At 65.0% G+C, this 16,830-nt stretch overlaps 1 protein-coding gene across 2 annotated transcripts; it reads left to right on the top strand.

The window, feature by feature from the left end:
- Window positions 1-2,032: 2,032 nt before the first annotated feature.
- DOHH (deoxyhypusine hydroxylase) lies at window positions 2,033-11,618 on the top strand. Of its 2 annotated transcripts, none has more exons than XM_044999115.1 (5): window positions 2,033-2,127; window positions 5,352-5,719; window positions 6,364-6,440; window positions 8,216-8,453; window positions 9,984-11,618. In XM_044999115.1, exons 2-5 carry the CDS (start codon window positions 5,446-5,448, stop codon window positions 10,298-10,300), a joined length of 906 nt encoding a protein of 301 aa, XP_044855050.1. In that variant the 5' UTR covers window positions 2,033-2,127; window positions 5,352-5,445; the 3' UTR covers window positions 10,301-11,618. The 2 variants fall into 2 exon arrangements, with proteins under 2 accessions (XP_044855050.1, XP_044855049.1); XM_044999114.1 differs by lacking the exon at window positions 2,033-2,127 and adding an exon at window positions 3,700-3,850.
- Window positions 11,619-16,830: the final 5,212 nt, after the last annotated feature.

Below are 16,830 nucleotides of genomic sequence, written 5' to 3'. Positions count from 1 at the left end.
GGGGGGGTTCAGGGGGCTTAGACCCCCGCCTTGGGGTTCCCTGCGTTGCACCACCCAGCCCAAACTGAAACTAAAAATCCCTCCAGCAGCTCTCTCCCCCCTCCCCCCTCCCCCCTGTCCTTTGTTCAGTCTCCCAGGCAGGTGTGAATTCTCCCAACCCCCCTTCTGGCTCAGGTTACAGCTCAGGTAGATTTACTCTCATCCCCAGTGTAACCTCCCTGCAACATTCCCAGGTCAAATCCGCCCTGCTCCCCGCTCCCTCCGTCACACATCGCCTCTGAAGGGGCCACAGTTGGGATACGGTTGCCAACTTTCTAATCGCACAAAACCAAACACCCCTGCCCTGCCTTTTCCCTGAGGCCCCATCCCCTGCTCGCTCCATTCCCCCTCTGTCGCTCGCTCTCCCCCACCCTCACTCACTTTCACTGGGCTGGGGCAGGGGGTTGGGGTGCAGGAGGGGGTGAGGGCTCCGGCTAGGGGTGCGGGCTCTGGGGTGGGGCCAGGGATGAGGGGTGTGGAGTGCAGGAGGGGGCTCAGGGCTCAGGCAGGGGGTTTGGGGTGTGGAAGCTGTGACGAACTGGGAATGTTCTTAATGTTTTCTCTGAATACGGTGTGGTGCCTCAGTGTCCCCTCTGCAGTTCTTAATATCTAGGTGGTGGGATCAGGGGGTGTGGTTGCTGCAGAGGAAGGGGCCAGTGCACCTAAATGCCCGTCACTCTGTCTCCTAGCAACTGATGGCCTGGTCCCCTCCCCTGCAAAGGTGCCAACTGAAGGTATTGGAGACAAAGAGGTCAGGTGACCCCCTGGGCCCGGGAAAGGGGCTGAGCAGAGAGGAGCGGGGGCTGGAGGGGGTTTCAGTCTGGAGCTGGCTGGGGACGAGGAGTGAAGTGCAGATGTGGGGATCTGGCTCACTGCCCCCCAGAATGGACCCAGCCGAGGGGTCCAGTTCTCTGTACCTACAAGCTCTGTGTTAGACCCTGTTCCTGTCATCGAATAAACTGCAAAGTGGGGGTGCAGGACCCTCTGGCTTCCCCAGGACCCCGCCTGGGGCGGACTCGCTGTGGGAAGCGCACGGAGGGGCAGAGGATGCTGAATGCTCCAAGGAGAGACCCAGGAAGGTGAAGCCATGTGAGCTTCTTGCCCTGCAGACAGGCTACTCCAAGGGAGAGGAGGCTCCCCAAAGTCCTGACTGGCTTTGTGGGGAGCAGTTCCAGAGCATCGCCCGGGGACTCTGTGACAGAGGCCCAGTGGCACTTACCGCAGCGCCGAGGAAGCGGCTGGCAGGTCCCTGCAGCCCCATGGCGCATGGGAGGCCATGGAGATTCCGCAGGCTCCACCCCTGCAGCTCCCATTGGGCTCAGTTCCTGGCCAATGGGAGCTGTGAGGCTGGCACTCAGGGCAGGGGCAGCATGCGGTGCTGCCCATGCGCCCAGGGGCTGCAGGGACCTGCCAGCCACTTCTGGGAGCCACACGGAGCCAGGGAACCTGCCTTAGCCCCGGGCCCCTGCTGCACCGCTGATCGCACTTTTAGCAGCCCAGTTGGCAGTGCTGACAGGAGCCGCCAGGATCCCTTTTCGACCGGGAATTCGAAAACTGGACACCTGGCAACCCTAGCTGGGGGTAGGGCTGAGGCCAGGAGCGGAGCCGCGGTCAGAGGCCAAGGCTTGGAGCAGGGCTGGGTGGAGCTCCCTCCCTGCCCCGCTCCCGTGAATGTTCCTCCACACCCCCGTAGGGGGGTACGCCCCACGGTTTGGGGACGTTTGCACTACCCCATTAGTCTTAACTCTGAAACTGGCTGCTATGGCAGTGTGCACAGGGGGTATGCTACGCAGAGTATGCCGAGAGCCCTGGATCGTCTTTGGCCTTGATCCAGCAGTGCTCCCAGGCCCTGATCCGGATCAGGGATTGACTGTGCTGAGTGGTGTACAGACAGTAACAGAGAAGTCCTGCCCCGCAGAGCTCACAGGCTACTTCTTATTGGTTATTTGTTTGTAATAAAACTGTTTCTGTTTGGATTACAGATGAAAAATCAGGACATAGGTTTGGCCAACAGTTTAGCCGTGCCAAGGGCAAAGAAATCACCCAGACGAGCTCAGAGCTACCAGCTCCCGCAATATCACTGTGAAGGTCGGAATATTTTAAGTTTCTCATGATCCCCTGATTTCCTCAGCCAAACTCCATGAATTATGCATTTAGTTCCCTTTACTTTCAGCAGGCCCAGAGCCACAGCCTGCCCTCAGTTAAGATGGCTGCCATTTCCCTGTTCCAATTGCAGGGAACTTCCATCATTTCCAATGGGACTGAAGCCAGGCTGCCCTTAGGGAAGATAGTCATCTTCTCCCTCCATGGTTAGGGAGCTGGGCAGGAAAATGTAGAGAGGAAAGGGGGCGGGGGGTGGTGACAGGAGATTGCTGAAGGCAGGAGGGAATGTGAGGGTGCAGTGGGATATGGGGGTGCGGGAGGAATGTGGAGGTGCAGGGGGGACACAGACATACAGGGGTGCAGTGGGATATGGGGGTGCAGGGGGCTATAGGGGTGCAGGGGGACACAGACATACAGGGGTGCAGTGGGATATGGGGGTGCAGGGGGCTATAGGGGTGCAGGGGGGACACAGACATACAGGGGTGCAGTGGGATATGGGGGTGCAGGGGGCTATAGGGGTGCAGGGGGGACACAAACATACAGGGGTGCAGTGGGATATGGGGGTGCAGAGAGGGAGCTAAAGGAGACTGGGGTGCAGGAGTGGGCTAAGGGAGGGGTTGGGGAGGGATGCAGTGACAGCTCCCCCCATGATAAGAGCGACCCCCGCCCCGCAGCTGGCAGGGAGACCCACGTTGTTTAAAGCTGAATTCCCTCCTTCGGCGTTGGCAGCTCCAGTGACTTGCCCGGGACATTGGGGGCCGCTCGGCCAGCCCCAGCTCCCGGAGTCCCGGGATCAGCGCTGCCCAGCCCGCAGCCGGCCGGGGCGGGGCGGTGCCCCCCAGGGCCAGTCCCGGGAGCGGGAGCCCAGCTGCTCCCCACACCCAGGCGGGGCTGGCCGGGGGGGGGCAGCTGGGGGGCGCAGGGGCACCGCCCCCGCCAGTCTCAGGCTCCGGGCGGGCTGCAGCCTGCTCCGCCCACAGGCCACGTGCGACCGCCCGGCTCCTCCACTGCAGCGGCGCGGCGGCGAGGGGGCGGACCCGGCTGCCCCCCCCTCCCCCGGCCGGTATCCCGGGGTCAGGGCCGCCTCCTGCCCGGGGCGCTGCTGGGGAGAGGCGGCTCCCCCCGCGCGAGTCGGGAGTGGTACGATCCGCCCGGGCGGGCTGGGGGCGGGGCAGTGGAGCGATGGCTGCGCCCGGCTCCCCCCGCGCGAGTCGGGAGTGGTACGATCCGCCCGGGCGGGGCAGTGGAGCGATGGCTGCGCCCGGCTCCCCCCGCACAAGTCGGGAGTGGTACGATCCGCGGGGTGGGGGCGGGGCAGTGGAGCGATGGCTGCGCCCGGCTCCCCCCGCACGAGTCGGGAGTGGTACGATCCGCCCGGGCGGGGCAGTGGAGCGATGGCTGCGCCCGGCTCCCCCCGCACAAGTCGGGAGTGGTACGATCCGCGGGGTGGGGGCGGGGCAGTGGAGCGATGGCTGCGCCCGGCTCCCCCCGCGCGAGTCGGGAGTGGTACGATCCGCCCGGGCGGGGCAGTGGAGCGATGGCTGCGCCCGGCTCCCCCCGCACAAGTCGGGAGTGGTACGATCCGCGGGGTGGGGGCGGGGCAGTGGAGCGATGGCTGCGCCCGGCTCCCCCCGCACGAGTCGGGAGTGGTACGATCCGCGGGGTGGGGGCGGGGCAGTGGAGCGATGGCTGCGCCCGGAGCCGGCGGGTGAGTGCGGGGCCCCGAGCCTGCCCGGCTCCCCCCCAGAGGCGGCTGCATGGCGGGGAGCGGAGCTCTGCCCGGAGGTGGCAGGTTCGGTCCCCGGACCGGACCGCGGGGCAGCTGGGCCGCGCTAGCGTCCGGCTTTGGGACCTGGGAGCCGCAGGGCCAGGCTGAGGGTCCCCCGGCTCCGGCCCAGAAACCGGGTCTCCTGCCCCCCCCCCCCCGCTCCGCTTGACCCGCTTGATCGCCAGCGAACTCCAGGAGCGTCCCACGTGCGCGGAGCCGCCACGCGTGGGGCCCGAGCCAGCCGCGTTTGCGTGTGGGCTGCTCCCTGGCCCTGCTGGGAGCACGTGGGAGCGGGGGGGGGGCCGCAAAACAGGTTCCTGCCTGGCCCCCTGTCAGCCCTTGGGCCCTGCAGCCCTTCCCTGGCCTGGGAAAGGGGGGAGAGACGCAGGGGCTGTTTGCTGACCAGGAGCTGGTGAACACGGGGGGGGTTCATTGGGCTCCTGCTGCCAACCGAATCCCAGCGCAGGCCACTGGGGCAGCCCGGCCTGCACCCCCCATGTGGGGATGGAGCCAGTGACCCCGGAGCAAACGCATCCGCTCGCTAGCTGGGCTCCAGGGGCTCAGCTCTGTGCCCCGGGGAGGGCGCGAGGCTGCGCGGTTGTAAAGCGCTTTGGGGTGCCCGGCTGGAAGGTGCCGTAGGGGGCAGGCATCATTCCCAGAGCCAGAGAGCATCTTTCCTCTCCGCGGCCTTCCCCCGTGGGCCCGGGCTGTGTGTGCGCTTCCCTTTTCACGAGCAGGATTGTAAATTCGAGTGTGGACACGCAGGGCCAGGGTATCTAAAGGGCTCCACAGGCCGGGGGCCTACCTGGGAGCTGAACTTCAGGCTCCGGAGATGGACAGGGAGCACTAGAATAACTGGCCCTGACTTCTTTGGAAATTCTGGCCCCCTGTCGCCAGCAGAGGCCAGGTTTTTAAAAATGCGGCGTTGGTAGGGAAGACAAGGCCTAAGTGTCTGTGGCTGGAGCAGTGCTGAGCCGTGCCTGGCGCTCTGCCTGGGTATGAAAAAAATCTCTCCTCCCCGAGCTGTGTAATAAGTTCCCCTTCTGATTTCCCTGCAAGCCTCCCCGTGAACCAAACCGTGAATCTCACCTGCGGAGATGAGGACAACAGCTACCTTGTATTTATACTTGCTGCGGGTCTACACCTTTGCTTTCTGCCTTAGCTCCCAGACTGGCACCTGCTGTCAGGTGTCTCCAAACGTCCTAGGTCTACTCTTGAATTTGGGGTTGGGCTTTAACACATGTTAACCAACGTGATTGCAGAGAGGATGCTACAGAAAGTCCCCCGGACACAAACTAGGGTAAAACATGACTAGCAACAAGCCGTTGTGTCCTGTCCACACTGGAATTTTCAATCCTGTTAGTGAATGAGTTAAAACGTGACCGTGGAGTTTGCTCTACCCTGGAGTATCGGGGACCTGACCTCTCTTTCTCATGCCCAGGTTCTTGCAGTGCCTGGTTTGTGGGAGCTGCTGGCTGTAGAGTAGGAGAAGCTGCCTCTAGCTGGAGACCCTCGGTTCTCCCCACCCAGGCGCCATGGTGACTGAGGAGGAAGTGGAGGCCATCGGCCGGACGCTGGTGGACACGATGCAGCCCCTGAAGGCTCGTTTCCGAGCCCTCTTCACCCTGCGCAATGTGGGCGGCCGTGCTGCCATCGACTGGATCAGCCAGGCTTTTGGGGATGAGTCTGCCCTTCTGAAACACGAGCTGGCGTACTGCCTGGGGCAGATGCAGGATGAGCGTGCCATCCCCTGCCTGGTCCGGGTACTGCAGGACGCCAGCCAGGAGCCCATGGTGCGCCACGAAGCAGGTACGAGAGCTCAGCGCTTGAGCGGGAGCCTGTCCCGGTCCCACTGGCACAGAGGCCCTTGCCAGTCCAGCCCGAGCCAGGGGCTGACGTGGCTGGGCAGGGCAGGGATGGATGGAATTGTGGCTTGTTCCTGGTGTGTCTTATTTCCAGCCCTGTGCTGGCTGGCACCTCAGGGGGCAGAGCCAGTGCTCCACTCCACATTGCTGGCTCCCCCCATGCAGTGGCTGGCGATGTGAGGAGCAAAGTGGTTCCTAACTCCCCTCTACAGCCCCCCCCCGATGGAGCTCCCAGGATGCTGGAGCAGACCCCACGTGTTGCTGCTTGTACATTGAATCCGAGCTCCGGGGGCCGATGCTAAACTCACTGGGGTGAGATGTTGCGGACGTCTCCTCAACGCCAGGCTGAAGCTGCTTCCCGTCCCTGCAAAATGCCAGCTTGTCCCTGCCCTCTGCCCCGGTGCCACATGCTGCGTTTCCCTCCCGCTTTTCGTAGCTCGGCTCTCACTCTTTAGAAGCGCCGCAGCCAGGCGTGTGGCAGGGCTGTGTCCCCCCAGGCGAGGGGCAAGGCCTCATTAAAGGTGATGGCAGCAGTATGGGAGCTTCCAGCTTGTTCACTGGCACCGGTGCCTTCGGTCTGTGTTCCAGGGGAAGCTTTGGGAGCGATCGGGAATCCCCAGGTGCTGGATGTTCTGAGACGTTATTCGGAAGACCCGGTGATCGAGGTAAAGCTTTCCCTGCGTTCCCCTGCCAAGGGCAGCCTGTCACGGACTCTCAGATCGTGCCCACTCGTGGCCCTGTGCAGTCAGTGGGGGGTGCCCCTTTCAGTGAGACAGCCCTTCTCGGGGGGCCACTCTCTCTCGGGGTCAGGCCCCTCCACCTCCTGGAGCCGCACCTCTCTGAGCCTCAGCACGTCTGTCTCTGCCATGGGCCCCCTCAGAGAGTCCACTTGTTCTGGACCCCCTGGGCCTCCTCACCCCCGAAGGGGTTGATGCAACCTTGTTCTCTAGACCGGAGTGACTCTCAGCCAGCATAAGACAGGAGGGGTTATTGAGAGTTGAACCCAGCACAGGAAACTCTCAGGGCCTCAGGCCTGGCCTCCCTCAGCCCAGCACATCCCAGTCTCCCTGCAGCCAGGTGGGCTCTGCCTGCTCCCCCTCTCCAGCCCAGACCCCCCTGCTTCCCAGCTGGGCCTCCGATATTCCCAGCCCCAAGCCCCGCCTCTGTCTATTGTCTTCTCTCCAGGTAAACAGGCTCGTAAACAGGAAGGCCTGGGTCTTCTCTCCTCTCAGCTCTCCTCTGGCTGGAACCAGCTGGTCAGGCCACCAGGGTCCTCTCTTCTCTTCGCAGCCCATTGTCCTCCCACTGGCCAGAACCAGCTGTGACTCCTGAGCTGGGTCTCTGGGTCACCAGTCGCTGGGGTCTCCATCCTCCAGGCCATCGGCCAGGGTCCCAAGTTCCCTCTCCGGTCCTATGTACCAACAAACTCCCTCTCCCCTCCCCTCGTTAAACCAGTAACACCCGGGGACACTGAGTCCCACTCCCTCTGCATGCAACCCACTGGAAAACACAGAAAAACCAAGAAAACCCCCCACTTTGACACACAGCCATCAGCATTGATCATACCACCTGGCAGCCTGGGCCAGTGGGCAGAGCTCCGCACCGGGACTGCAGAGATCTGGGCTCTATTCCCAGCCCTGCCACTTACCTGCTGAGTGACCTTGGGTAAATCCGTTCCCTGCTCCGTGCCTCAGTTTCCCCTCTCATGTTGGTCTGGTGAGACTGAGCCCTCCAGGGCAGAGACTCTCTTCCTATTTGTCTGGTCAGCTCCTGGCCCAGTGGAGCCTGATCTCCGCTGGGACCTGCAGGTTCTGCTGTAACCCTGGCACTGATGCAGGGACCCCCGGGTGGCAGCGAGTAGGGCAGTTGTTGGGGGTATTATGCTGATGGGCAGACACACCTCTTGTCTTGTGAGTTTTTTCTCATGCAGATAACAGCCCTAGTGCTGCTGGCGGTGCCACGTTTCCCCATGCTGCCCCAGTCTGTGTAGCCCCATTTGATACCTGGTGCGTCTGCTGCCCTTGGGATTCCTCTGACCAGGAACTGAACTGGTCCCTGTAAGGGGGTTATTTATACCCCAGGAGGCCCAGTCACCCTGCACAGAAAGTTTCCTGCCCCTGTAAACCTCACTGGGCAGCCGGACCCCGTGGCAGTGCAATGTCAGAGCTGCATGTCTGACTATTGGCCGGTCCATCGCTCTTTTCGGGTGAGGCGTGACAGAACTGGGTACAAGCCCTGTTGTGCCAATGGGGAAACTGAGTCGCAGAGGTTGACGTGACTCGGTGGTGGTGTCGCAGTGCATTGGTGGCAGAGCTGGGACTGGAGCCAGGAGCTGTGACTCCCAGTCCCATGCTCTGACCACTAGACGCTGCTGTCTGGCCGGTGGGACTCTGCTCTCCCCAAGGGATCCCAGTGAAGGTGTCTCTGTCCCATTCTGCAGGTAGCCGAGACCTGCCAGCTGGCGGTCAAGAGGCTCGAATGGCTGCAGAAGAACAAGGAAGCACCTGGCACCAGCCCCTACCTGTCTGTGGACCCGGCTCCCCCTGACGAGGAGAAGGACGTCGCCAAGCTGCGGGAGACCCTGCTGGATGAGTCGCGCCCGCTGTTCGATCGGTACCGCGCCATGTTCGCCCTGAGGAACGTGGGGGGTGAGGCTGCGGCGCTGGCGCTGGCTGATGGTGAGACAACCGCCGATGCTGTGGCTTCTCCTCGCCATCTCCCCTGGCCCAAGCTGAGTCCGGAGATCCCCAGTGGGGGGCCCCACTGCAGTGCTGCCCCTGGGACCCATCCTTGCCTGAGCAGCTGGGCTCCCTGGCTGGGTTGTATCCCTGCTATTCCCAGCACCCTCCACCAGGGGTCACTCTAGGTCCTGCCTCACCTACCCAAGCACGGGGCACGGTCTCAGCAGCACCCCTCCCTCCCCCCCGAGCCTGGGCCAGGGATGGGACGAGCAGACATCCCCCCCGTCTCCCCCCATGCTTTGTAATACACTTACCCCCGGGACTTGGCTCCACTGGAGCCTTTGCCACGTGCATGCCCCGTCCCGTGCCTGCTGGGTGGGAGAGCCCACGGCGTGTCCCCCCCACACTCCTCCAGGAACCCTCCGGGGTGTCATGTCCGAGTTCAGGATCCTCCATGGCAAGGGACTGGCCCGGTGCCGCTGGAATCCAGAGACGCAGGGTGGGGGGCAGGCAGACAGCAGAGCCTCCGCCCTGCTGCCCTCGGCAGGGCCAAACCCCCTCCCCAGGAATCGCCACCGAAATGTGGAATCTCGACTCCCTGAAAGGGGACCAGCCGCTCGTGCTCTGCCCCCTCCCTGGGGCAGGCCAGAGCAGGGGCTCCCAGTGTGTGTGGGGACCCCGTGCCCTTCCCGCGTTGGGCTGGTCCTTACTGAGAACCACTGCTCTAGGGGGAGGGCCCCCCCAGCTGAGCCCGGAGCCCCCTGGACCAGCCCAGTTCTCTGAGCTGGCCGGTTCCATCTGCCCTCTCTGGGCATCCTGCTGCCCGCACCAGAGGGGACCGGTCTCCCCAGACCGGCTGCGGTCGAGCAGCGGCTCCAGTGCTGTGGGTGGTTCTGTGGATCCAGCCCCTTGGGAGGGACCGACCCACAGAGCCTGAGAACCCCATGGGGCCAGGCCGGTTCTGGCCCCCAGGCAGGTCTGACCCGGTTAGGGATAAGCAGGACTGTGGGGGCCCTTCTGGAGTGAGATCCAGCCCCACTGCAAAGTCTGTCAGGGCTCAGTGTCCCTTTCCCTGCCCCAATGGGGTCCTCTGCCTTCCTGCTGGATGGGTGCTGCTGAGCGCAGAGGGCCCAGGCTTGTGTCGGGCAGAGAGCTACGGATCAGGGCAAGCGCCTCCTCTCACCCCCAGCCCTGGTGCCTCAGCCCTGCCCGGAGGGACCCTTACAGGGCCGCTGAGTCTCCGTGGCCAACAGGGCGTCTGGTGGGTCGGGTGGAGGCGGACCCTGGCTGACCCCACTCATCCCCCCCAGGCTGCAGCCGAGGGGCCAGGCTGCACCTGCTGCTATTAACCCCCGAGCGGCTGAGCCCCCAGCAACTTGCTCCCTGCCGGCCCAAGAGCAGTCGCAGCAGAGCAGTGGGGGGGTCCCTCCCTTTAGATGTGTGGGGAGGGTGGGGCCCAACATCCCAGAGTGCTTTGGGCTACCTCCTCGCTCTGCCTGCTCCAACCCTCCCCCCCCTCCTCCCCAGGCCTGGTGTGCGGCAGCGCCCTCTTCCGCCACGAGATTGGCTTCGTCCTAGGCCAGATGCAGCACGAGGCCTGCGTGCCCCAGCTGACGGCGGCACTGGAGAGCGCGGCGGAGAACCCCATGGTGCGGCATGAGTGTGCGGAGGCGCTGGGCTCCATCGCCAAGGCGTCCTGCCTGGAGACGCTGCGGGCCTTCGCCCAGGATGGGGAGCGGGTGGTGAGGGAGAGCTGCGAGGTGGCTCTGGACATGTACGACTACGCCAACGGGCCCGAATTCCAGTATGCCGACGGGCTGAGCAAGCTGCAGGCCTCGGGCTGAGCAGGGAGCCTGCCTCAGCCTCTGCGGGGAGCTGGGTGGCTGCCGGAGGAGCCAGGCCTGATTCACCCCTGCCCTGCACCACTGCTTGCACCAGGGCAGAGTGGGTGGGAAGCCAGATCCGCATAGTCCTGTGCGCTCTGGGTCCCATGGGGGTGGCAGCAAGCCTCTAGCGCTAGCTCGTTTCTCTGAGTCCCTGGGAGGGGCCAGCACCCTAGATCCAACCCCGCAGGGGCTGGGGGTCAGGCTCCGTGCTGGGGGCCCAGGGTAGAGGTGTCAAACAGCTGCTCTGCTGACTGGCTGAACTGCTGGATCCTGACCGGGCAGCTCTCTGTGGGGGAGCCTGCCGGGGATCCAGGGTCTGAGCCCGTCGGGAGAGCAGGGCTTGTCTCTCAAGTCACGGGCTGTGGGTGGGCACAAGGTTCTGTCACGTAGCTGCTCGGGCTGTACCCACAGAGGCTCCCTTCTCCACATCTGTGCTCCCGCAGCAGCAGTGAAGCTGGGCCTAATGCTGGCAGGCGTTTCAGGAGGTGACGCGCAGCTCAACGCGGCCAGGTGGTGCCACATGTGGCGGGGGCTGCAGCAGCCCGGCGGAGCCTGCACCTCGCACCAGGAACAAACACCAGCCAAAGCCTCTGCCCGTTCACCCACAGCACCGTTGGCAGAGCCTCTGTCCCAGGGGTGCGGCTCAGACAGAGCTGGAGAGTCCCTGGGTTTTCAACCTGCCCCTGGGTCTTTGCAGCTCTGGCTTTGTACTCCCAGTGCCGTGTGCTGTCTAGGGGTGGCTGCTGTGCAGTGAGGCTGGGTGCCCGCTCGGAAAATCTGCCCTTCGATTTCCCGCTTGTCTGGGCGATGGCAGAGAGGGACGCCGCGTTACCCCAGAGCTCCCCTCCGGTGCCAACCAGGGAGCAGACCTCCCAGGGCAACACAGACGCCGGCCACAGCTGCCTTCTCTGAGCGCTGGCCGGTGGGCAGACGAGTGGGGGGCCTCTGGCACTGCTATGGGGTCTCCTTGGAGTGGGTCACAGCGGCCTGTAGCACTGGGGGCACGAAGGAGGACAGGGGTGTAGGGGCTGGAGGGGGGAGATTTGTAGCCATGTGCCAGCGAGTTCCCAAACAGGACTGTGATCCACTGGGGCTGGAGTAGGGGGAGCCCCCTTGGAGCGGGCAGGGCGCAATGCCCAAGGCAGAGCTGGGCTAGTCTCGCCGCGTGGATGGGGACGTCTTGCAGCAGACGGAGCCTGTGGGGGCCGGTCGGGTAGAGCCGTTCACTTGTACTGGGGCTGGGAAGGGCTTGCCGGGAATAAATGGAATGGTGGAAGGTCTGGCCTCGACCTGCCTCTTTTCAGCACTGGACCAGGGGTGCCTCTGCCTCGGCTGGGCCTTAGCCCCCGGCCAGCAGCCCTGCGACCAGCTTCCCGCTGTCTCCCCCGGCCAGCAGCCCCATGGCCGGGTTCCCGGTGTCTCCCCCGTTGGGCCTGAGCCCCGGCCAGCAGCCCCATGGCCGGGTTCCCCCTGTCTCCCCCGTTGGGCCTGAGCCCACGGCCGGGTTCCCGCTGTCTCCCCCGTCCAGCAGCCCTATGGCCGGGTTCCCCCTGTCTCCCCGCTGGGCCTGAGCCCCCGGCCAGCAGCCCCATGTCTGAGTTCCTGGTGTCTCCCCCCCCCCCCCACCACCGGGCCTGAGCCCCTGGCCAGCAGCCCTATGGCCGGGTTCCCGGTGTCTCCCCCGTTGGGCCTGAGCCCCCGGCCAGCAGCCCCATGGCCGGGTTCCTGCTTTCTCCCCCCCCGGGCCTGAGCCAGCAGCCCGGTTCCCGGTCTCCCTGTTGGGCCTGAGCCCCCGGCCAGCAGCCCCCAGCCAGGTTCACGAAGCCGTCTCACTCCTGGCACAGAGGGCCATGTGGCTCTTGGAAGGAAGGAGGGAGGGAGGTGTGAGCACTGCTCTGGCGTGTGAGGGGGGCCTCACCCTGGGGGTGGGAGCTGTGCCAGTCAGCACCGGGCTGGTATAACAATAGCGCCTAGCGGCTCTGCTGTGCTGGGCACTGATCAGTGTACGTGAGGGTCCCTGCCTTGATTTACCGGGGGGGGGGTGTTATAAGGCACAAGCAGGGTGTACAGCACGGAGGGGCAAAGGGCATGTTACTGCCATGGGCGCTTGGGGGAAGGACGCGGGGGGGACGGGGACACCAGGAAGGGGAGCGTTGGGTTAAGCTCCATGGGTTGTGCTCTCTGAGTCTCGCTGCAGGGCAGGTTTTCTAACCCGTTCATCATCCTCACGGCTCCCCTCTGACCCTCTCCTTGAACTGGGGGCACCAGGCCGGGGCAGCAGCTCCCCAGGGCCCTCTGCTTTCAGGGGCGAAGGGGCGCTGGGCTGTGACGCCGGGTCATGGGGGTCACCAGCACTCGTGGCCGCCTGAGCCTGGGGGGTTGCGTGGCAGCAGGGCCCAGCGGCCGGGGGGGCTTCGGCCTTGCTTTCCCCTCGTTCTGTCCTGGCTGCTCCCAGCAGCTGTGTCCGGTTTGTTCCCAGATGCTTTTTCCTCGGCAAAAGCCCTTTCTGAGTCGCTCTCCCTCAATCCTCTTATTTCCTAAACCCTCTAATGCCGCTGCAGCTCTTTGCTGGGGCAGGAGGGGGGAAAGAGCCGCTGCCAGGCCAGCTCCTGTCCGTGCTCCTGGGGGGGATGTGTCCCCCAGGGGCCAATGCACTGGGGGAGGAGAGGGGGGCCGGGAGAGCCATGCCAGTGCCATGCATCGGCTGGGCAGGAGACGGGCAAAGGAATGTGCTGTGGCCATGGAGGTTGCTGGGTACTGGGGGTGGGGGGGATATTGGGGCTGGATGGAGCTGGTGTCCGGTAGGGCCGGGGGTCCTGGGGGGCGGGGTTGGGGGCCAGCTGACAGGGACAGTTCTGTTATGGCCATTTCCAAGCTTGGCTCTGTGGTGGTCAGCGGGGGGGGATGGGGCTGGTGTGACCCAGCCGGTGCAGCGGAGCAATCTGGCTTCCGGGGGTGGGGGAGATTCTGACTCTCTCTTGCCCTGGGAGCCGGGTCCCTGCCTGGCTAGGGAAGGCCTGGGGACTTGAACCTGGGTCACCCGCATCTGGGAAACCGACACGTCTCCACGGATGGTTTGGGCTTCGACACACAGCACATGTCGGCAACGTCACGTTGCTGGCAATGTTCGGCGCAGCCCTTGAGCGGGGCGGGCAGCTCCCCGCTGCGCACCCTGGGGAGCGTTCGTGCCGGAGGCTGAGACGGCTCTCGGATGGTTTAGCCGTTAGAGCTCTCAGGATCGACTCATACAGCTGGGGGAAACTGAGGCACAAAGAGGCAGTGACTCACTCAAGGTCACGGGGTGAGTCAAGGGCAGAGCTGGGAATAGAACCCAGGAGTCCTGGCCCTCTGAACTCTTTGTGGGGAGAGGGAAGTGGAGAGTCCAGTGCTGCCGGAAGTCCCAGGCAGAGACACTGAAGCCCTAGAAGAGAACCTGGGAGACCCCCTCACCCCCTATTATCTGCCCGGCTGGGTCCTGACCCTTTGGCGAATGCTGCCTCTCAAACACCCTGAGTTAGTGTCATTTCAGCTGAGCTGTAAAGCTGCCACCCCCGGAAGACAGGGCAAGAGCTGGCCCCGTGCCCCAGCCAAATTCCAACCTGGGGAACCCCTGCCTGGCTCCCTAAACTCCTCCTGTGGTTTCCCTTGGGGGGTGAGGTCTGCGGCAGCGGAGCTCCTTACTGTACAGCTGCCATGCTCTGCCCCAGAGGTGGCTGCACTGCTGTACCAGCTAGGCTGACTCCCAGGCATCCACCTCGCAGCAGGCTTGGGGGGCGATTTCTCCAAGTGGGACGGGCAGGGAGGACAGTGGGCAAAGCCTTTCCTGTGGCCCATGCCCTATTAATATGCATATGCAAATTAGATCATTAATGGCTAGCCAATGATATTGGAGATCATGGATCCCCGCCCCCGCGGTTAGTGTCCTGAACCAACCTTGGACATGAAATCAGCATCTGCCCTGGGAACAGGCCTGCGTGCGTGTGTGTGTGCATGTGTGTGTGTGCATGTGTGTGTGTGTGTGTGCGTGTTTGTTCTCAACAGCAGGACACCAGCTGGATCCAGGGCCCCAAACCCGGTGGGCTGGCCCCAGAGCTGCCTCCCCAACCCCCCCAAAGGAACCCCCTGTGCCCCCTCACCAGCCCCGTGCCAGGAACAGAGCTGCAGGCTCCTGTGTGGGGACGTCCCTTGCTGCTCTCAGACCATCTGCCCAGGAGATTCCAGCCTGGGAGGGATTAGCTCCGCCTGGGGGGAGCCGTCCCTCCCCAAAGCTGTGGGCACTTGGCTTTCACCCGCCAGCCCAGGGCCAGGCTGCCGACCCCAGCCGCCAAGCGCTTGTCACCGGCTGTGTGAGCTCCCGCAGGGCAGAGCCGAGCCCCCATCCAGCCCCGAGGGACCTGGCACCTGGGAGCCTGCAGCATTTCGGCCGCTCCCAGGGGTAAGATTTCCAGCGGCTCCTAGCCTGGCACAGCCAGAGGCGGACTAAGGGGTCAGGGCCGTGGCTCCATCCTGCCCAGCTGCTCTCGGTGCAGCCAAGGCAAAGCCTGGCCAGAGGCCTCCTCCTCTTCCTGCCCCGACCGGGTGCTGGGAGCCACTGGGGGGAGCTCGTCCCCTCTGGGGCATCGTTCCCTTATCCTAGCAGTAGCCTGTGGGCCGGGGGGTGCTGGGACACGCCTGGCACCCAGGAGGGAAGGGTCAGTACAATCCAGCCAGCGCCCCCGACTGCCTCCCTCGTATGGCCACACTCAGCTTAGCCTGCTGGGGCCCGGCCCTCCGGTCCCTCCGGACCCCGTGGGGGGCAGAGAAAGGCCTGGGAGGGCCCTGCAGATCCTGTCTGAGAGGGGAGTTTGCGCCCCCAGCTTTGTTCCTCCTCTTGCGTGGGGCAGATGGGCCCCCTCCTTCCACAGCACTGGGGCCCCGGAATCTGAGTCACCACTGAGCTAGCAGGGGTCGTGCCCCATGCTCCAGCCGCACCCCGCGGCTCTACGCCTGCCTGCCCCGTCGCAAGAGCTGTGAGTCCCGTCGGGCCCAGTGACGGGGCCGGGGACTCGGGCGTAGGCTGTTGACGGGCGCTCGTCTCCCTGGCGAGATCTCACGGGCAGCAGCGCCTGGGAACCGAGTGCGGAGCCGCTGCCTGGCACTGCCTCTGGCCCTGGGCCCAGGGGCCAGCCAGCAGGAGCCGGGGCGGCAGCATCGGGCAGTGCGGGACGTCTAGGAGGGCAGGCGGGGGCTGACAGGGCTCGCCTGGAGAAGGCCTTTTCGGGCAGCAGCGGGAGCCTGGCTCCTGGCCGGGGCGCGGCTGACGGCCCGCTGGGGATGCGGCACTTGCTGCAGGGCACCCCGGAGCGGGGCGAGGCCCTGTACACGGACTACAAGCCCCCAGCCCTGGACGCCCTCCGCCTGCCCAGCTACGTCCTGTACCTGCTGATGGCAGCGCTGATCGTGGGGCTCGTCGCCTATGCCATCGTGGGCCACTTGATCAAGGACCTGGTGCACGACTTCGCTGGTGAGTGTCCCCGGGACGCGCCGGCAGAGCCCATGAGGCGGGTGGGTGTGAGCAGTCAGTGGCAGGGACGCACAGGGCTCGCCTGGCAATGCCCCCGGGGCGGGTGGGTGTGAGCAGTCAGTGGCAGGGATGCGCAGGGCTCGCCTGGCAATGCCCATGGGGCGGGTGGGTGTGAGCAGTCAGTGGCAGGGACGCGCAGGGCTCGCCGGGCAGTGCCCACAGGGCGGGTGGGTGTGAGCAGTCAGTGGCAGGGACGTGCAGGGCTCGCCGGGCAGTGCCCACAGGGCGGGTGGGTGTGAGCAGTCAGTGGCAGGGATGCGCAGGGCTCACCAGGCAGTGCCCATGGGGCGGGTGGGTGTGAGGAGTCAGTGGGCAGGGCTCGCCTGGCAATGCCCATGGGGCGGGTGGGTGTGAGCAGTCAGTGGCAGGGACGCGCAGGGCTCGCCGGGCAGTGCCCACAGGGCGGGTGGGTGTGAGCAGTCAGTGGCAGGGACGTGCAGGGCTCGCCGGGCAGTGCCCACAGGGCGGGTGGGTGTGAGCAGTCAGTGGCAGGGATGCGCAGGGCTCACCAGGCAGTGCCCATGGGGCGGGTGGGTGTGAGGAGTCAGTGGGCAGGGCTCGCCTGGCAATGCCCATGGGGCGGGTGGGTGTGAGCAGTCAGTGGCAGGGACGTGCAGGGCTCGCCGGGCAGTGCCCACAGGGCGGGTGGGTGTGAGCAGTCAGTGGCAGGGATGCACAGGGCTCACCAGGCAGTGCCCACGGGGCGGGTGGGTGTGAGCAGTCAGTGGCAGGGACGCGCAGGGCTCGCTGGGCAGTGCCCACGGGGCAGGTGGGTGTGAGCAGTCAGTGGGCAGGGCTCGCCTGGCAATGCCCATGGGGCGGGTGGGTGTGAGCAGTCAGTGGGCAGGGCTCGCTGGGCAGTGCCCACGGGGCAGGTGGGTGTGAGGAGTCAGTGGGCAGGGATGCGCAGGGCTCGCCTGGCAAT

The sequence above is a fragment of the Mauremys mutica genome, chromosome 24, assembly GCF_020497125.1.
Source record: "Mauremys mutica isolate MM-2020 ecotype Southern chromosome 24, ASM2049712v1, whole genome shotgun sequence".
Lineage (NCBI taxonomy): Eukaryota > Metazoa > Chordata > Testudines > Geoemydidae > Mauremys > Mauremys mutica.
This window is presented reverse-complemented; position numbering and strand designations above follow the sequence as displayed.